This window comes from Acinonyx jubatus, chromosome B2 (genome assembly GCF_027475565.1).
Source record: "Acinonyx jubatus isolate Ajub_Pintada_27869175 chromosome B2, VMU_Ajub_asm_v1.0, whole genome shotgun sequence".
Lineage (NCBI taxonomy): Eukaryota > Metazoa > Chordata > Mammalia > Carnivora > Felidae > Acinonyx > Acinonyx jubatus.
In genome coordinates this window covers 126630174-126651529 of record NC_069385.1, presented here as the reverse complement: position 1 = coordinate 126651529, position 21356 = coordinate 126630174, and the positions used below count along the sequence as shown (strand labels likewise).

The window sequence follows — 21356 nt, the reverse complement described above, 5'->3', positions numbered from 1 at the left end:
AATCCAGGAACTTCTAGACAGTTTTGTATAATTATTATCATGACTAAAACAAGAAGTATGAGAAAAGGAAGTGTGTAAGAAAATAACATATAAACATCAATTTAGAGGGGCGCCTAGGTGGCTCAGTTGGTTGAGCTTCCAGCTCTTCATTTCAGCTCAGGTCATGATCCCAGGGTCATGGGATCGAGCCCCACATCAGGCTCCGTGCTGAGCATGGAGCCTGATTAAGATTCTCTCTTTCTCTTCCTCTGCCCCTCTCCACCACTCTCGCTCTCACTCTTTACAATAACAAAAAACAAAAAAATGTTTTTTAATAAATTTAAAAATAATTACAATTAACAGCAAAATAGTCTCAGTTTTCCATTTGATTTATATGCATGTTAAATCTAGCAACTAATAGACCGATTTGTGCAATTATTATCGTGACCAAAATAAAAAGTATATGAAACAGAGGTATGTAAGAAAATGACATACAATCATCAATGACTTTTTTTCATTAGAGACAACAGATCTACAAAGATCCTTCTAAGGCTCCCATCTGAAACATAACAACCAAGATCACTGATACACTGATTTGACTACAAGTCTTGCTGTATATTTAGCATTATAACTAAGAAATTGGTCACACCCCTCAAGGAACTCACAGACTGCCAGAAAACCAGAGTGAGAGATATATAGGTTCCCAACTAAAATTCCAGACTATGTGATTATGGAGGGCAATGGAAGAAGTGACTAACTCTACATGGAAGAAGAGCAGAAAAGATTTCACAAAGGGTTAATTTCCAGGGGTTGACGGCTAACACCATCAGAGACTGCACATCTCTTCTCAATTCTGCATTTGGCGGCTTTTTGACAATGGCCTGAAATTGGGTGTAAATACACTGACTACAGCCAAACACAATCAGGCACTGCTCCCACAAACATTTTGTTTTTAGTTTATTTATGTATAATAAATACATGAGAGAGAGAGCATGTGTGTGCATGCACGAGCAGGGGAAGGGCAGAGAGAGGGAAAGAGAGAATCTCCAGCAGGCTCTGCACTGCCTATGCAGAGCCGATGCAGGGTTCATTCTCACAAACTATGAGATCGTGACCTGAGTTGAAATCAAGAGTCAGATACTTAACCGACTGAGTCACCCAGGTGCCTCCATAAATACTGTTTATTAAACATCGACCAGCACACCAGTGATCTTGATGGCAAATTTTATTTAATGTTTTTACTTATTTTCATACGTGGAATTTAAGAAACAAAATAGATGAACATAGGGGAAGGGAAGGAAAAATAAGATAAAAACAGAGAGGGACACAAACCATAAAAGACTCTTAAATACAGAGAACAAATTGAGGGTTGCTTGAGGGGAAGTGAGGGAGGGGGGATAGGTTAAATGGGTGATGGGCATTAAGGAGGTGGCTTGTTGGGATGAGCACTGGGTGTTATATGTAAGTGATGAAGCATTGAGTTCTACCTCTGAAACAGTTATCACACTGTAGGTTAACTAACTTGAATTTAAATAAATAAACTTTTAGAAAATAAAAATAAAAAGCCATATATACACAGCACCGTCTTTTCCCATCACAGTGTCCTTTGCAGAAGGAATGGATAAGGGAAGAAGTAAGTTTTCATCCAGAGGCAGGGGAAGATTAGCTCACTGAACACAATGTTAAAGAAGTATTAGTTGGAAAAAATGTGTTTGACCTACATCCCATAGGTCATGCTAGTACAACATATTGTTACATATGAAGTATCCCTAAACCACAGGCAGTAAGTCAAATCCACTAACAAAAGCACATCAACAAAGCAGAGTAGGGAAATTCATACTAGTCTGAAGCAGACCAATTAGATGATATTAAAAAGCAGTCAACAAAAATCTAGACTAGGTAAGGAGAAAAGTAGGTATGTGAGATAGATCTGGAACAGTAAAAAAGTGCAAAGCCGAGTAGATTCGAAGTCCAATTAGGGAGAAAGAACTGTGCTTCCATGGTAGCAAAGGGTAGCTGAAAGGTGGGAACAGCAGAGTTAGAGAAACGCTTAAAATGGAGAATATGGAGGCAGTTCAGTCAATAAAATGTGTTTAACTACGAATCCCAGCTGGCCACTTACTATTTATGTTTCCTCGTTCTATGCGATTGTGATGAGTATTAGATAAGGTAACCCATAAAACAGCCAGCCCAACAATAAGCACTCAAAAAGTAATTAGTCCCTTCCGTGCCCATGGGAGCTGATGAGCTGTGAACCAGGAACCAGCAGTGTGAGGGTGGAAACTCGAGCTATCAGAATAGAGCCATCCACAGTTTAAAATTCATATTATTTAACTTCAAATACAAGAATCCTACAGCAAGGAAAAAAAAAAAACTTTGAGGGGAAAGAAGAAAACCAAGGACATTAATTAGTACACCATGAAACTACAGCACTAGTAGAAAACTCCACTGAATTACTGACCTCAATTGGCAAATATTTATTGAATCCTAAGCGAAGTACAATCTAACTTAGAAGCCAATTAGAGGTAAAATAGGTAGAACTGATTGCTTGTATTTACAAAGAGGGGTGGAAGCCAAGGATGACCTGAGTTAGGACAGCGAATGTCCACTGAGCGATAAGAGGACATGTTTCTGTCACGTGCAGGGCTTCAGAATGTGCTCTGCAGCCATGGAAGAGATGGAAACATAATGGTTAGCACAGTAGAAACATCCTGGCATTATTACAGCCTAACCAGGGGCTCCCAACCTATTTCAGCCTTAAAATAAATTTTAACTTGGAAAAATCATCCAATCTCCACAAGATCAAACATATATATATATATGTATTTATATATATATATATATATATATACACACATACACACATATATATACATACATATATACACACATATATACATATGTGTGTATATATGTATGTATGTGTATATATATATGTTTCATCTTGTGGAGATTGGATGATTTTGTAAATATGATTTTATATATTGGCTTTATATATTGGATGATTTTATATATTGGCTGAAATATATATATATATATATATATATATATTTTAAGATTGATGTTTAATGAATGAATGGCTATCCAATGATAAAGGATGGTTATAGTTCCTAAGGAAAATCTATACTTCAGAGTACATAATCAAACCAGGCTCTCAACCCAAAAATCAGTAATAATAATAGCTAACCTTCCTACAGTACTTTCTACAAATCCAGCACTATTTTAAGTGCTTTGTATGTATTAATTTCTTTCATTATAACAACAGCCTGGGACAGAAGTACTTTTATTTTTTCATTGAGATATAAGTGACATATATCGTTATATTAATTTCAGGTATACAACATAATGATTCGATATTGCAACCGATGACCACAGTAAGTATAGTTTGTTAAAATCCACCACCATAATCACAAATTTTTTTTCTTTTGATGAGAACTTTCAAGATCTACTCTCTTAGCAACATTTTAATGCCCATTGTATAATTCAAAATTATTTAAAACCATTGATAATCACAGTAGCTTTTTATCACTGCATATTTTTCCAGTCACTATACTATGTGCATATGTTTGAAAAATGAGTGGACAAGCATGTTAGAAATAAAGGGATTCATGGGGCACCTAGGTGACTCAGTCAGTTGAATGTCCAACTCTTAATTTCGGCTCGGGTCATGATCCCAGTCATGAACTGCACTGAGCGTGGAACCTGCTAGGGATTCTCTCTCCCTCTCTCTAAAATTTAAAAAAAAAAAAAAATTTTTTTTTAATTAAAAAAATAAAAAGAAGCATAGGGATTCCTAAGCCTTTTCTTTCTGTGGTTCCACAGTTGACTAGCACATGGACTGGAAATCACTGTTCTAAGTGATTTAACTGACAGGACCATGAATCTTTTAAAATTCATATCCCTAATCCTAAACTTGCAGAACCTGTAGAATAGCATTTCTAAGAGGGAGAAAAAATGCAGTTGAAAAGAACAGGTTCAGAGAGAGTCTAGCAAAACACAAAACGAAAGAACAAGTAGCCAATATTCACTGAATACATACAGTATGCAAAGTAATGATCATTCACTCTAATCATATTTAAGCATTTTATTAATCATCTAGTATATGCAAAGTGTTAAGCAAACAACTGTAATAAAAAATAGACATAGTCTCTGTCCTCATGGAATACACAGCCTGATAACAGAGAAAAAGATTAATCAAATAATCACACAAAGAGATGTAGAACTCAAGCAAGACTGCTGTAATGACTTTTGTTGCCTTTTACAAAAAAAATCAGTCCCTGTTCTCTTGGTAACTACTTCAATGTCATTGTATGTACCCGACATGCTTACCTACCCATTCCCAGCTTTCAGAGCCTATATATCTTGGGGACAACTGGACCCATTCTTGCCTCTAGGATATAGGCAGGTGACTCAAACCTAAACTAATTGTAATCCTATGCCCTAACTACAGTGATTGGTTCAAAGACAGATGAGCACACAACTCACTCAAGAGTTGAACAGATAGGATTATTGGGCGCTCCTGGTCCGCAAACTCACTCTTCTGATGTTCTGGAAACAAGTACCCCAGAATTGTTGCTGGCCTTCCACAACTAAGAGAGGATGCCAGCCTGAGGATAAAGCTGCCACTGTACAGGACAGAGTGAAAACAGGACAAAGCCAGGTCTTTAACAACATCACTCAAATAAACCATTCCTAAAGCTTATCTGACTTCTGAACTTTCAAGATACATGACACAGTAAGGCCATTATGTTGGTTCAAATTTATTTGACCTGCGTTTTGTTACTTGCAACTGCAGTCACTTTCGGCAAAAAATACACTCACAACATTAAGAGGGCTTAAAAGAGGAAGCTCTGGGGCGCCTGGGTGGCGCAGTCGGTTAAGCGTCCGACTTCAGCCAGGTCATGATCTCGCGGTCCGTGAGTTCGAGCCCCGCGTCGGGCTCTGGACTGATGGCTCAGAGCCTGGAGCCTGTTTCCGATTCTGTGTCTCCCTCTCTCTCTGCCCCTCCCCCGTTCATGCTCTGTCTCTCTCTGTCCCAAAAATAAATTAAAAACGTTGAAAAAAAAATTTAAAAAAAAAAAAAAAAGGAAGCTCTGCTTAAACTCTGAGAAGGTATCTTTGAGTTAAGTATCCCTTACACTAATACTGGACAAATTAGGAAAGGCGGAAAAACCATTCCAGGCTGTTGGATCAGCATTTGCAAAGACCTTCAGGGTCATATTGGCTGTGTTAGAGAGTTTACACACTTTTTTAGACTTTATTCTAAAAATGATGCAGGGAGTTTGGGGAGGGAGGGGAAGGAAGATCAGCATAAATCACTGTCATATTAATCTATACTGAACATTTTATGTTAAAATAGCTTTCAAGACCATAGAAAAGGATTTTCAGAAAACAGTGTAACTTGGCACCCATGGAATCTCCTCTACAAAATCTTTAACAGAGGGACATTCCAACTCAGCTTGGACACTGTGGTGAAACTGACCTTATTGTGATGAAATGTATTAATCCAGGATGGTTTACCCAGAGGCTTTAAAAAGTAGGGGGTATAGGCAATTCTTGGAAGACCAGGTGTCTACAAATAAAAGCAGCACCGTAACTATCATCACAGCCAGGTCTCAGGAGGCTGGAGGTGCTCTCACTGCACCTGGAAGCCAAGGCATGAATGAGATTTCTAACAGAGCTTAACATAAATGCTCAGGCACATGCACTTACTTCAAAGTGCTCAAAGACTTGAACTAGATAACACTGTCCATACCTTAAAATGTCAAGAAGGAGAGAGGAAAGTATGCCTGATAAGCTTTCCTGTATTTAATGACTTAGCCATTTTCACTTTCCCCTGCATTCCAGAATATATATATTATAAAGATAATTCTACCAATAAATGAATTCTTATTAACTAAAGCTAACTCTGTATCACTGTCTGCCAATATTACTGCAATCCATTTCACACAGCCAGGCTTTTATTACTCTTAAATATTATTAGTTAACTCAAGCTCACCATTACACAATATACAGGACACAGGTTTGCCAAGGTGAATTGCTTTGGTTGTATTCAGCAAATAAATTTTTAAATTAAAAAGCTATGAAATATTAAATCATATAAAAGTATTCACTACAATAGCAAAAAGTCATGAATTCTCTATTTAGCTTCCACTGATAATAACATTCTCCAGGATAGTATTGCAGTTGATTTATGTATACGTCCCAAAATCCATATTAAAATCTTAAGTTAAAAACCCAGGTGATGGTATAAGGAGATAGGGTCTTTGCGGGTGATTAGGTCATGAAGATTCCTAAGGAATGGGATCAATGCCCTTGTAACAGAGGCCCCAGAGACATCCCTTGCCCCATCCATGCGAGAACACAGCAAAACAGAAGCCATCTATGAACCAGGAAGCTCTCACCAGACATTTATTCTGCCAGTGCCTTGATCTTAAACTTCCTTGCCTCCAGACCTGTTAGGAATAAATTTCTGTTGTTTATAAGCTCCCCAGTTTATGGTATTTTGTTATAGTAGCCCAAACAGACTAAGACAAGTATCCAAGATTCTAAGATATTTCTCTAGACTGTGGCCAGCTGCCCAGTTTGCACACCTGGGGAGGAGGGGAGCCAGCCCCGAGCTCAGTAACTACTTCAGAGGCACAGTCCACAGTGGGAGAAAGCAATCCCTTGCCTGGAGTGCGGTGGGAAGATGGTATATAGCCATTCAAAGGACAAAGGTCCCTTCCTGCACCCACCAGCCAGAGGCCATTCATCGATGTGGTGGAGAGGCACTTCCCCAGAACCAGGGCACATGGAGCAGGCCCATTAAGACATCGGGGTTTAAATCCCAGCCAAGTGCCAGGGAGGTGTGGGAGTCAGCAGAGTGGGACAAACCGCCTCATTCGCGACTGCGGCACTATGAGGTCAGCCTGAACAGAGTGGTTTGGGACACCCGATACAGGGAGGAGAGACTGGGGTGTTGACATTTTTCTCCCCATCACCATCAAGGTGTAGCTTCAGGGAACAGACAGGGGCCCAGACAGTGGAGGTGAACCGCCTACACCAAACCATGCCCTTCTGGCACCTGGTAACTGCGTATCTACTGGAGCAGAATTGACACTGAGGAACCAGACAGCCCTTCCTCCAGACCAGTGCTGCCACCAGTTCGAAGGCACCCATAGTTTTGTATTTACAGACGTAATTCTGGGACAATTCTTATTACATATGTTTTTTTTTTTCTTCCTTTTTTCCTTATTTCTTCCCTTCTCTAGTCTGGTTATTCTGGTTCTTGGTTTGTTTAAGCAGACATATTTAATCTATTCTCTTTATACCTGTTCTATATCTCCTTCTTTATTTTCCCCTCTCTCTCTATCTGGATTAAGCAGTATAGTTTCCCTGCCTGGTCAATTTTCTTTTCTTTTCTTTTTCCCCGCCCCTGTCATTTCTCTGTATGGCATAAGGCCTCTTCCACCAACACCTCCCCGCCCCATTGGGTTTTGTTGTTGCTGTTTTTTGTTATTTGTTGTTGTGTGTGTGTGTGTGTGTGTGTGTGTGTTCTTTTGTTTTTTGGGTTCTTTGTTTGGGGTTTTTTTTTGGGGGGTGCAGGGTTTTTTTTTTTTCAGGGCTACTTCAGTGAACAACTCAAAGCACACCTGGTGAAGGGTCCAAAACATCACTACAAGTAGGGAGATAAAGCAACCAAAGTCACAATAACAGAGAGCAAGTAACACTCCAAAGAACACCTCCTGAAGGGTCAGGCCCTGGACAGTGTATGACCCCTCTTTAATATAGTAGTGCTCGCAAGTGCAGGGCACATGACAAGCTTTTAAAACACATATGGGACAGAAAACTAGCCAAAATGATGAAATTGAAGAATTCTTCTCAAAAGAAATTCTAGGAAGAAATGACAGCTAAAGAATTGATCAAAATAGATATAAACAATATAACTGAACAAGAATTTAGAATAATAGTCATAAGATTAACAGCTGGGTTTGAAAAAAAGCATACAAGACAGAAGAATCTATTGCTGAAGAGATCAAGAAACTAAAAAATAGTCCTGAAGAATTGAAAAATGTTGTAAATGAGGTGTAAAATAAACTAGAGGCTGTGACAGAGAAGATTAAAGAGGCAGAAGGGAGAATAAGTGAAATAGAAGATAAAATTGTGGAAAAAGATGAAGCTGAGAAAAAGAGAGAGAAATTCTAGACCACGAGGGGAGAATCAGAGAACTAAGTGATTCAATGAAACATAATAATATCTGTATCATAGGAGTTCCAGAAGAAGAAAAGAGAGAGAAAGGGGCTGAAAGTGTACTTGAACAAATCATAGCTGAGAACTTCCCTAATGTGGGGAAGGAAGCAGACATTGAAATCCAGGAGGCACAGAGAACTCCCTTCAGACGTAACAGGAATCGAACTTCTGCACAACAAATCATACTGAAACTAGCAAAATACAAAGATAAAGAGAGAATTCAGAAAGCAGCTAGGGATAAACGGGCCTTAACCTACAAGGGTAGACACATAAGGGTAGTAAGAGACCTATTTACTGAAACTTGGCAGGCCAGAAAGGAGTGGCAGGAAAATTTCAATGTGCTGAATAGGAAAAATATGCAGCCAAAAATTCTTTATCTAGCAAGCTTGTCATTCAAATAGAAGGAAAGATAAAGGTTTTCCCAGACAAACAAAAACTGAAGGAGTTCATCACCACTAAACCAGCCCTACAAGAAATCCTATCGGGGACTCTGTGAGTGGGATGTTGCAAAGACCACAAAGGACCAGAGACATCACTACAAGCATGAAAACTACAGATAACACAATGACACTAAATCCATATCTTTCAATAATAACACTGAATGTAAATGGACTAAATGATCCAGTCAAAAGACACAGGGTATCAGAATGGATGATCCATCTATTTTCTGTCTACAAGAGACCCATTTTAGACCAGAGGACACCTTCAGATTGAAAGTGAGGGGATGAAGAACCATCTATCATGCTACTGTAAGTCAACAGAAAGCTGGAGTAGCCATACTTATATCAGACAAACTACATTTTAAACTAAAGCCTGTAACAAGAGAAAGGAATTATATCATAATTACAGGGTCTATCCATCAAGAAGAGCTAATAATTATAAATGTTTATGTGTCGAATATGGGAGCCCCAAATATATAAAACAATGAATCACAAACATAAGCAATCTTATTGATAAAAATATGCTAATTGCAGGAGACTTGATTATTCCACCTATAACAATGGACAGATCATCTAGGCAGAAAATCAATAAACAATGGCCCTGAATGATACACTGGACCAGATGGCCTTGACAGATAAATTCAGATCTTTCCATCCAAAAGTAACAGAGTACACATTCTTCTCGAGTGCACACGGAACATTCTCCAAGATAGATCACACACTGGGTCACAAAACAGCCCTCAATAAATGTAAAAGAATTAAGATCATACCATGCACATTTTCAGATCACAATGCTATGAAACTTGAAATCAACCACAGGAAAAGTTTGGGAAAACCTCAAAATGCATGGAGTTAAAGAACATCCAACTAAATAATGAATGGGTAAACCAGGCAATTAAAGAAGAAATTTAAAAATATTTAAAGAAACAACAACAACAAAAAATGAAAACACGACAGTCCAAACACTTTCGGATGCAGAAAGGGCAGTCCTAAGAAGAAAATACATTGCAATCCAGGCCTATCTCAAGAAACAAGAAAAATCCAAAATACAAAACCTAACAGAACATCTAAAGGAACTAGAAGCAGAACAGCAAAGAAACTTCAAAGCCAGCACAAAAAGAAAAATAATAAAGATTAGAGCAGAAACAAACATATAGAATCCAAAAAAAACCAGTAGAACAGATCAATGAAACTAAGAGTTGGTTTTTGAAAAAATAAACAAAACTGATAAATCCCTACCCAAGACTTCTCAAAAAGAAAAAAGAGGACCCAAATAGATAAAATCATGAATTAAATTGGACTTATCATGACCAACCCCTCAGAAATAAATTATTGGAGAATACTATGAAAAATTATATTACAACAAACTGGACAACCTAGAAGAAACAGACAAATTCCTAGACACCCACACACTACCAAAATACAAAGAGAAAGAAATAGAAAATTTGAACAGACCCATAATTAGTGAAGAAACTGAGTCAGTTATCAAAAATCTCTCAACAAATAAGAGTCCTGGGCCAGACTGATTCCCAGGGGAATTCTACCAAACATTTAGAGCAGAGTTAATACCTATCCTTCTCAAGCTGTTCCAAAATATAGAAATGGAAGGAAAGTTTCTGGACTCATTCTATGAAGCCAGCATAACCTTAATTCCCAAACCAGATAGAGACCCCCAGAAAAGGAGAATTACAGGCCAATATCCCTGATGAACACGAATGCAAAAAATTCTCAAGATACTAGCAAATCAAATTCAACAGCATATAAAAAGAATTATTCACCAAGATCAAGTGGGATTCATTCCTGGGCTGCAGGGCTGGTTCGATATTCACAAATCAAGCAATGTGATACGTCACATTAATAAAAGAAAGGATAAGAACCATTTGATCCTGTCAATAAATGCAGAAAAAGCATTTGACAAAATACAGAATCCTTTCTTAATAAAAACCCTCAAGAATGTCGGGATAGAAGGAACATACCTAAACATCATAAAAGCCATATATGAAAAGCCCACAACTATTATCATCTTCAATGGGGAAAAACTGAGAACTTTCCCCCTGAGACGAAGAATACAACAGGGATGTCCACTCTCACCACTGTTGCTCAACATAGTGTTGGAAGTCCTAGCATCAGCAGACAACAAAATGAAATAAAAGGCATCAAAATTGTCAAAGAAGAAGTCAAACTTACACTTTTCACAGACAATATGATACTCTACATAGAAAACCTGACAGACTCCACCAAAAGATTGCTAGAACTGATACAAGAATTTAGCAAAGTCACAGGATACATACTCAATGTACAGAAATCAGTTGCATTTCTATACACCAATAATGAAGCAACAGAAAGTGAAATCAAGAAATCGATCCCATTTACAACTGCACCAAGAACCATAAAATACCTAAGAATAAACCTAACCAAAGATGTAAAATGTCTGTATGCTGAAAACTATAGGAAACTTATGAAGGAAAGTGAGGAACACACAACGAAATGGAAAAACATTCCATGCTTATGGATGAGAATAACAAATATTGTTAAAATGTTAATACTACCCAAAGCAATCTACACATTCAATGCAATCCCAATCAAAAGTGCACCGGCATTCTTCTCAAAGCTAAAACAAACAATCCTAAAATTTGTATGGAATCACAAAAGACCCTGAATAGCCAAAGTTATATTGAAAAAGAAAACCAAAGCAGGAGGCATCACAATCCCAGACTTTAGCCTCTACTACAAAGCTGTAATCATCAAGACAGTATAGTATTGGCACAAAAAAGACACACAGACCAATGGAATAGAAAACCCAGAATTGAACCCACAAATGTATAGGCAACTAATCTTTGACAAAGCAGGAAAGAATATCCAATGGAAAAAAGACAGTCTCTTTAGCAAATGGTGCTGGGAGAACTGGACAGCAACATGCAGAAGAATGAAACGAGACCACTTTCTTACACCATACACAAAAATAAACTCAAAATGGATAAAAGACCTAAATGTGAGACAGGAAACCATCAAAACCCTAGAGGAGAAAACAGGCAACAACCTCTTTGACCTCAGCCGCAGCAATTTCTTGCTCAACACATCTCCAAAGGCAAGGGAAACAAAAGCAAAAATGAACTACTAGGACCTCATCAAGATAAATTCTGCACTGCAAAGGAAACAATCAACAAAACTAAAAGGCAACTGAAGGAATGGGAAAAGATATTTGCAAATGACATATCAGATAAAGGGTTAGTATCCAAAATCTACAAAGAACTTACCAAACCCAATACCTGAAAAACAAATAATCCAGTGAAGAAATGGGCAGAAGACATGAATACACACTTTTCCAAAGAAGTCATCCAGATGGCCAACAGACACATGAAAAGATGCTCAATGTCACTCATCATCAGGGAAATACAAATCAAAACCACACTGAGACACAATCTCACACCAGTCAGAGTGGCTAAAATGAACAACTCAGGAAACACCGATGTGGAGAAATAGGAACCCTCTTGCATTGTTGGTGGGAATGCAAACTGTTGCAGCCACTCTGGAAAACAGTGTGGAGGTTCCTCAAAAAAATTAAAAATAGAACTACCCTACGACCCAGCAATAGCACTACTAGAAATTTATCCAAAGGATACAGGAGTTCTGATTCATAGAGGCACATATATCCCAATGTTTATAGCAGCACTTTCAACAATAGCCAAATTATGCAAAGAGCTAAATGTCCATCAAGTGATGAATGGATAAAGAAGATGTGGTTTATATATACAATGGAATACTACTTGGCAATGAGAAAGAATGAAATCATGCTATTTGCAGCAATGTGGATGGAACTGGAAGGTATTATGCTAAGTGAAATAAGTCAGTCAGAGATAGACAGATATCGTCTCATCTGTGGATCTTGAGAAACTTAACAAAAGACCATGGCGGGAGGGAAGGGGAAAAAATAGTTACAAACAGAGAGGGAGGGAGGCAAACCATAAGAGACTCTTAAATACAGGGGCGCCTGGGTGGCTCAGTCCGTTAGGCGTCCGACTTCGGCTCAGGTCATGATCTCACAGTTTGTGGGTTCAAGCCCCGTGTTGGGCTCTGTGCTGACAGCTGAGAGCCTGGAGCCTGCTTCAGATTCTGTGTCTCCCTCTCTCTCTGTTCCTCTCCCACTCATGCTGTCTCTGTCTCTCAAAAATAAAATAAAACATTAAAAAAAATTTTTTTAAAGAGACTCTTAAATACAGAGAACTGAGGGTTGATGGGAGGTGGGGGAGAGGAGAAAGTGGGTATGAGCACTGAGGAGGGTAACTGGGTGTTATATGTAAGCCATGAGTCACAGGAATCTATTCTCAAAACCAAGAACACACTATATACACTGTATGTTAGCCAATTTGACAATAAATTACATTAAAAAAAAGAAAGATTGTGAAATAGAAAATCTGTATATTGGTCTCTGCCCCTAGTTCCTGGCTCCTAGAACCCTTATAATTTTCTAACCAATACGAATCCTAGAAGCATCTCTTGTTCTAATATTTGGTCTTTGACCCCATCAACACAGGGATCACAAAACCCTTGAAAATTCCTAAGTGATAAGAGCACTAAGAGCATTATTATTTCTAAAGAAGTGACCTTGGGTGGGCTCCTGTAAGGCTCCTGAAGGGACTGGTCACCAGAAAGACCAAGCCAGGATTAAATGCTTGGGATTTTCAGCCCCATCCCCCCCCCCCCCAACCCCATCCCACTTCTCTAGTGAACAGAGGGGTTGAAAATGCTGCTAATTGATCATGGCTATATGAGGAAGCTTCCATAAAATCCCAGTAGTATGGGGTTTGCAAAGATTCCAGGTGGGTGAACACATCCACACAGGTGGGGCAGTTCACCCCAACTCCACAGGGACAGAAGCTCCTGCACTCAGGGCCCTCCCAGACCTCACCCAATGTATCTCTTCATCTGGCTGTTCATCTGTGCTCTTCATCACAGCCTTTAATAAACTAGTGAGTGTAAATGTTTCCTTGAGGTTTGCGAGCCTCTCTAGTAAATTACTCAAACCTGAGCAGAGAGTCACGGGAACCTCCAATTTGCAGCCAAATCCGACAGACGGCATGGGCAACCTGGGGATCCACTACTTGCAATTGGCATCTGAAATAGGAGGGTAGGGAGGGCAGTCTTAGGGGAATGAGCTTTACCCTGTGGAATCTGATGCTATCTTCAGGCAGTGTCAGGATTGAGTTGAACTGTAGGATACCCAGCTGGTGTCGCAGAGAACCGCTTTGGTGTCGGTAAAAATCCCCACACATCAGGTGACCAGAAATGAAGTGTTCTGTTTGAACAGCTAAGGAGACGCACAGGAAAGAAACACACAGTAGGGAAGAACTGCAGGATTTTTCTTTACAAAGATATACCGTCCTTCCAAGATATCAGTTAATATCACAGAACTCCGTTTCTGTATGAGACATTGACCTAGTATTTCGTCAGTGACTAGGCAAACGCAGGCTGCTGTGTTTTTTTTCCTAAACAGAGTCAATCCTAAGTGCTGCAAATCCTAAGTGTTTTCTGTACACAACCACTGATCTGAACAAACAGATGGTGGTTATTACTCCCCACTCAAAGAAGTCAATCAGGGCTTCAAATCTGTCTTTATAAGAATTTTTTAAAAATTTTTTATGATTATTTTTGAGAGAGAGGAACAAAGCACAAGTCAGGGAGGGGCAGAGAGAGAGAGGACACAGAATCCAAAGTAGGTTCCAGGCTCCGAGCTGTCAGCACAGAGCCTGACACAGGGCTCAAACCCACAGACTGCAAGATCATGACCTAAGCCAAAGTCAGACACTTAACTTGCTGGGCCACCCAGGTGCTCCTGTCTTTATAAGAATTACTGAAATGAGATGTTTGCAAACTGCCTGGCAAAGCTTTTGGAAAAGAATATAAACTTTAGGCATTATCATCACATAGAGCTAGCTGATGAACAATTCATTCTGAAATATACAAACAATTAGAAAATATAATTGCTCTAATTCACCCCTCATAACTAGTATGAAAAAGAATGCAGGTGATCTATAGCAGAGTATTACTATTAAAAAAAAAAAAAAAAAAGGCAAGGGAGCCTGGGTAGCTCAGTCGATTCAACGTCCAAGTCTTGATTTCAGCTCAGGTCATAATCCCAGGTCATGATATTGAGCTCCACTTTGGGCTTGGTGCTGAGCATGGATCCTGCTTGGGATTCTCTCTCTCTCTCTCTCTCTCTCTCTCTCTCTCTCTCTCCCTCCCTCCCTCCCTCTCCCTCCCTCCTCCACCTCTGTCCCCCTCAACTCCATGTGCTCTCTCTCTTAAACAAACAAACAAACATTACCATAAACCACATTGTAAAAGAATTCCCATGTTGGTAAGAGTTTGTAGTAGGAAAAGATGGTTTCTTTCCTTCAGAAGGCAAAGAATTTGTTTCCAAAAAAAAATGCTCTAGAAGTAACATTTGATCTACTTTATACAAAATCAATTGTCAGTTTTATTGTTGTTGTCCACAAGTAAGGGAACCTTTAGCCTCCAATCAATGAAGCTAGACTATCTAGCTGCTTTCTAACTTTCTTAGAGAACAGATTTTCTTAGGTAAGACTCTCCAGAAAGGAGAGTCTCAGAAATCCCCCAAGAAGTAATGTCTGTTGCACACATGAACAGACAACCTAAAAAGGGCATTCGATTGAGGTCTTTTCTAAGACACGTTAATAGGAAAAAAAATTTTTTTTCTTTCTCTTACAAGGTTAAATAAAAAGCTAGTATGAAAAAATCAATATTTGAGATTTTCTGAATATTTGTTAGGAGCTAACCAGTTAGCTTTATAAATAAGTGGAATCCAACTAAATTAAAGTTCAGATATGGTTGAAATTTACCCATGTTATCCAAGAAAAATTAATACACTTCAAACTCCTGAAGCTTCCACTGAAGACTGTCTGTGAAGCAGTGTAGCATCATGGCTAGACAGATCAGGTCCTCGGCCAATGCCTACCCTCACTGCTTCCTAGCTGTGGAACATTCCGACTCAATAACCCAACCTCTCAGCTTCCCTGTCCTTAAATGAAGTTAACAGCTTTCTTTCCCATCAGGTCTCCAATCAACTGAGATCATACAAGTACGGAGCAGGTGTCCACCATCCAGGAAAGCTGCTGTGCCAGGCTTCCCAGCTGCATCTCCTGCACTCCCCCTCAAGTACCCTCCAACTCCCCCCTCACAAGTCTGTAGGCCTTGATCATCTTTCCCCAGACCTCACTCACTCTCTCTCTTCTACCCTTTCCAAGAGTTAAGCTTTATCCTGCAGTAACCATCGCACCCACACACCAAACCCTGGGATTCCTTTCAAGACCCAGCTCAAACATAAATTCTCTCAAGCCCAAATGAACACTACCTCCTACAAAAGCCCCCTAATTCCCACAGATTAACGCTTCTCTACCAGGCTGCATCCAATCACCTGGGGAATAAAAAACAAAAAAAGTTAAAAACAAAATCCTCCTGGAGCCTGGGCCATGCTGACTTTGTCAGTCTGAGGTGTGGCCCAGGCACTACCCATGGAAGTGACCTCTCATGCTGAGATTCCATGCTTCTCCTCAAGCACTTTATACTTTGTTTTAATTACATACAAACTGTACTTAAACTATAAACTCTTGGAAACCTAGATCAGTATTTGATTGATAGCCCTTAAATATCCACAGGAACTGTGGCTTGAACTAACAGGCTGGTCAACTATATGTTAAACACAGAGGTAAACAGAATTTCAGTACTCCTAAAATATAGGATTCAAAAGTATGGTTTAAAACAAAAACCTAACAACACCTAAAAAACTAACCTATATTTCAACAGATGTTAAAGTCTACTTATGTGAACTAGCCAATGTATAAGAAATAACTTATCCCCAAAACAGAAGAAGCATCATTAAAACAAAGCAGGCACAGGACTAATCACGTCTGGTTTCACAGATGGTCCTTCCCATCCATCTCCCAGAGTTCCCTGAATGGGTCATGCTCCCTCATGCTTCAATTCTCTGAATATACACTACAACGTCTTACCACATTCTTCATCTGGGTTACTAACTAATTGGGGAAACACCTTCTATGATGGAAAGCCTCCCCTTAGGTCAAAATCCGAGTTGAATGGCCCTCTTCTGTACTCTCCAGACACTTGGTAACATAGCACCTGACAAAACAAATTAATACTTTGCTTCTCTAGTTCCCTGTCCAGTTCTGGGAGGACCAAAAGGCTCTGTTCATGGTAACTCCATCATCTTAGATAATGTATGGCACTTAGGAAGCATTCAATCAGTGTTGAATAAATGAAATCAAAAAGGCTTTCAGTTTGTTCATCTGTAAAAAGGAGTTGATATCCAAGGTCTCTTCCAGCTTCACATTCTATTACAATAATGGTTCAATTTAAAAAAAAGTGAAAATTACATATAATAAAGACTTAGATCCATGTTTGGAGTGGAATAATTTCTAAATCATAATATCACAAATCACTCATTTATGTAAGATTTTCTTTGTACATCATTTTAAGCCTGGGGAACCTGGGTGGCTCAGTCTGTTAAGCACCTGCCTTCGGCTCAGGTCATGATCTCAGTTTGTGAGTTCAAGCCCTGCATCCCGCTCTCTGTTGTCAGTGCGGAGCCCACTTTAGATCCTTTGTCCCCCTCTCTCTCCCCCTCACCCCCTCATAAATAAATTAATAACTTAGTATTTAAGCTTAAGACAATAAATTGCTGTTACGTTACTATGTTTAGAGAAATTTCTCTTCAAAAAGGATTAAGCGTTCATTAGCAATCCAGCAACCCGAATTTTAATATGAAGTAATACATCATTAAAACTTTTTTTTTCGTGTTTATCTATTTTTGAGAGAGAAAGAGAAACATATCATAAGCAGGAGAGGGCAGAAAGAGAGAAACAGAATCCGAACTAGGCTCCAGGCTCGGAGCTGTCCGCACAGAGTCCGAAGCAGGGCTCAAACTCATAAACCCTGAGACTGTGACCTGAGCTGAAGTCCGACGCTTAACAGACTGAGCCACCCAGATGTCCCATACATGATTTTAAATCGGTAGTTAAAGAACTGTAAATTTTTACATTTTGAGGCTTAAGTGGTAGTAGATGGGTACCACTAGCTAATAGTCATTACCTAAGAGAATACTCAGCCCAGAATAGAATGCATATTAAAGAACATATGAGTAAGTAATCCTCACGTACTGGCCTAATTCCTTTCAACCTCAAACAGAGCTACTATTCAAAATAGTCATCTCTGCAATAAAGATGTACAAAAATAGAGATTTAGCTTTGGAATGCAATTTTTTTTTATTAGTTGTTCAAGACAACAATATCCAAGATGCTGGTAAATTATTTCAAATACAATAAAAATATTTTTGTGAGGACTTGGCTTGGAATCTACTGGGAAGCTATCACCGACCTAACCTCAACTATTCTTTGTACTAACAGATGACTAGCTACCCAAACTAAACTTTAAATATTTATTTGGAAAGCTTTCTTTGGTTACGACAAAGTTAAAGTCCTTGATCTACATTAACTGTATAAATGATTAAATCACCTGATAATTAGACATAAACAACTGTATACAGTAATAATTATTCCAACCTTATTTTATAGATGGAAGCAAAATATAATGCAATCCCAACTATTTTTTAAAGTTTATTCATTTAAGTAATCTCTACACTTTACACTGGCCTTCCTCCAACTCACAACCCCAAGATCAAGAGCCACATGATCCACTGATTGAACCAGCCAGGCAACACTACAATTCCCAATATTTTTAAACAAGCCAAAATAACTTTTCTTTTTTTTTTTTTTTCTTTTACCTTGATAGCTTTCTCTATTTTTAACTTGCAGGAACGTTGTAGTTTTCCCAGGTGCCCCATTTTATGTCATTAGCACTCATGTACCATATTATGAGAAAATGGCTCTAGATCTTACTCTGTAATAATCAATTACCTTGGTCTTGAATCCTTTCAGTAATGCCAAGGATAAACTCAAAATATTAAAATCCCTTTCAGTAATTCTGAGGCAAGACTTGCCCAATGACCTGATCAACCTGCAAGAGTGACAGAAGCTTGACTACTCTGTAAAAAAAACCTTATTTTGATACTCACAGATGTGGGACACCTTTAAAAAAAATCAAACAGGAAACTTAAAAAGATTTTAATAGAAGTATGTTCTCTTCCATGCCTTTTTTTAAAATGCCATTGCATTATAACAAGTAATATTAACAAGAATATCTGGGTGCAAGGACACCAGGCTGCAAGTACACTAAAGTGCATCGAGATCAGAAAAGTGTTTCCATCTCTTACAGTTTCTGAAAATACGAGGTTTTGATATAAAGCAAGTGTCATTTTAAAACCAGATAAACTTAAAGAGACGAAATACAACCACAACTCAGTGGTTGAATTAAGATGGCTGTTGAGGGAAACTTGTTTTTTACGTCTAAAGTTACTCCTACCTGTGATGTGAGCAAGAAAACTGTGACTCTTCTAACGTTGTCTATATAGACAGAAACACTCCCAAAATAAGACAGGTGCTTTACAAACACACCTAGTTTTAACTAGAACTAGCTCAGGCTTCTCTACGCCCGGTCCTACGTTCAAGAACCAGAACAACTAAATTTATCCACCACCGTAACAAAGTGATTCTGAAGTGCTGATGTCTTCAGGGAAAGACCAAGAGAGAAAACTTAGCCATGAAGAACTTCGTGAGAAAACTTGCTCAGCTTCTAGTTTTGGGTCTGAAATTATCTCAAGAGAGTTCTTAAATCCCTTAAGTTTTCCCAATTAACCACTCACGCCACCCCACCTTTCGTACACATTAGATGACAAAAGTCCGCGGGACTCTCAAAAGCAAAACCTCGAAAGCTCAAAGAACACCCGGAAAGGGGGGAAATTCCACGGCCAATAACTCTCCCCGCCACCACCGACCGCCCATGTCGCACATCACGCTGCAGCGAGGCAAACACTCACCCACCGCTCGCCCAGGAGACACAAACCTGGGTGTTTCAAAATCTGAAGTGCGGTACGCTGCTTACTCTCCTGGGAGGTCTCTTACCCGCCGCACCCCCTCCCCACCTTAGAGATACCTCCCCAGCATGCTGGGCGCTGCCATTTTGACAAGAAAGGGGGCCTTGCTATCAAGGCCCTTAGCCGGTCGTCCTGAGCAGAGCCTAAGAACCAGGGAGTCCCTCACCTGTCGACTCAGCGCCCCCTACAACCCATCCCTATGCTCAGAAAGTTCCCTGTACAGGGGGTCCACAGACAGAGAGCCATAAAGTAAAGGCAACCTGGAAAGCCCGCTCGGCCTCTCAGGCAGCGCGGAGGGCGGCCCCAGCGCAAAGGGCGGGTCATCTGCGGGCGAAGGCGGGGCGTCGACCCACAGCGCTCCTGGTAACCGTGGCAACGAGGCCTTGGGCCTTGCAGAGATAGCACTGGGAGCTGCAATATGAGGCTAAATGTACCCGCCACGACCTAGGCAGTTCTCGAAGGCGCTCCTTAACGGGCAACGCGCACTCAATGCTAGAAACTCCGCCCTGCGTCCCTCCCCAGGCTCAGACCTTCCCCTGTGGTTGTCCCCCTTCTTCCCCCTCAGCTGCTGCACGCCTCCTCCCAGGCGCGGGCAGAGAACGGCAACGCCTCCCTGTCGGCACCTCCCCCTTAAGCTGCCCGAAGCCCGCCTGCGCCCGCCTGCGCCCGCCTCCCCAGCGGCGCGCGATGCCCAGCGCCCCGAGGTGCGGGCCGGTGTTCTCCTAGGTCGAGGTGCGGCCCGCTAGCGAGACCGAGCCCCACTGTATTTTCTTTTATTTCATTTCACTCAAGGTTTTGCACAGACTGAAGTTTTGTGGGTTAGGTTAAACTCGGGACCTCCTCAAAAAGGACCCTTTTTTTTTTTCTTTCAAAATGGCAGCCTCCAGCCGCGCACAAGTGTTAGATCTGTACCGGGCGATGCTGAGAGAAAGCAAGCATTTCAGCGCCTACAATTACAGGTGACCCAGTGGGCGGCGAGGGCCGGGAGGTCCGGGGTGCGGGGAGCTCCTGTCCCGCGCCGGAGGCTTTGCAATGGGGATGCAAAGGCTCCGCCGCCGAAAAACGGGCCCCTGTCGACCAGCGTAGCTCTCTGAAACCTTCAGGGAAGAGCAGGGGGCTTGCCCTTTATTGTATTAAAGAATAGGTTCAAATATTGTGAAGTTTTCCCCCAAATCGAATACCGTGGTTCTCTGGGAGTGTGGTTACTAGTGTGTTTCTGTGGACGTGGAAACTGCAAGGGTTCAAGCTAGGACCCGTTTGTCGCCTGTGTAGAGCTTCAGGATTGGAAGAGTTGATAGTGGAAGTAAGCAGTCAGTAGCACATGTCCGCAAGCTGAAGACTCACTCTAGCCACTTCTTTAATAATAGCCTACGTGTCTTAACTAGCTTTCTTGGTTGCAAGAATCAGAATCAAATCACTTCTACTTAGGGCACTGGCTTTGCGGAGGGGGTCGGGCGAGGGCAGGGTTTGTAAAGGAAATTCAAGTAGCGGTAAAGGAACGAAAGTCTCACAATCTTCCAGGAGCTGAAACGTTTCCCTTGGCCTCATAAAATGGGGATACAGCCTTAAAAATCTTAGTAGCAGAAGGATGAGAGTCTAAACTTACATCCCTCAATGTGTTGCACGACTTTCTCCGTGCCTGCCCCTTCCTCATATATGCTCTTGAGTTCCTTATACTC

The 21356-nt window shown here is 40.3% G+C and overlaps 2 protein-coding genes across 32 annotated transcripts in view; one reads left to right on the top strand and one right to left on the bottom strand.

Annotated features, from left to right (window-relative positions):
- Nucleotides 1-20094, bottom strand: part of FARS2 (phenylalanyl-tRNA synthetase 2, mitochondrial) — a 553641-nt gene extending 533547 nt beyond the window's left edge. For 16 of the 25 annotated variants that reach the window (XR_008298705.1, XM_053223114.1, XM_053223096.1 and 13 more), the window contains exon 1: nucleotides 19647-19804. The gene's annotated coding sequence lies outside the window, so the exon portion shown is untranslated. Of the gene's footprint in view, nucleotides 1-13676; nucleotides 13701-19620; nucleotides 19806-19843; nucleotides 19869-19937 lie in introns of those variants that run through there. The other 9 variants (XM_053223101.1, XM_053223100.1, XM_053223097.1 and 6 more) reach the window with 7 other exon arrangements.
- A 106-nt stretch (nucleotides 20095-20200) lies between these two features.
- Nucleotides 20201-21356, top strand: part of LYRM4 (LYR motif containing 4) — a 171067-nt gene continuing 169911 nt past the window's right edge. For 2 of the 7 annotated variants that reach the window (XM_053223121.1, XM_053223120.1), the window contains exon 1: nucleotides 20201-20636. Coding sequence is in view for 4 of the 7 variants with exons in the window: in XM_053223120.1 (XP_053079095.1) it covers nucleotides 20551-20636 (86 nt within the window). In the remaining 3 variants the exon portion in view is untranslated. The remainder of the gene's footprint in view (nucleotides 20637-21356) is intronic. The other 5 variants (XM_015083087.3, XR_003414284.2, XM_053223123.1 and 2 more) reach the window with 5 other exon arrangements.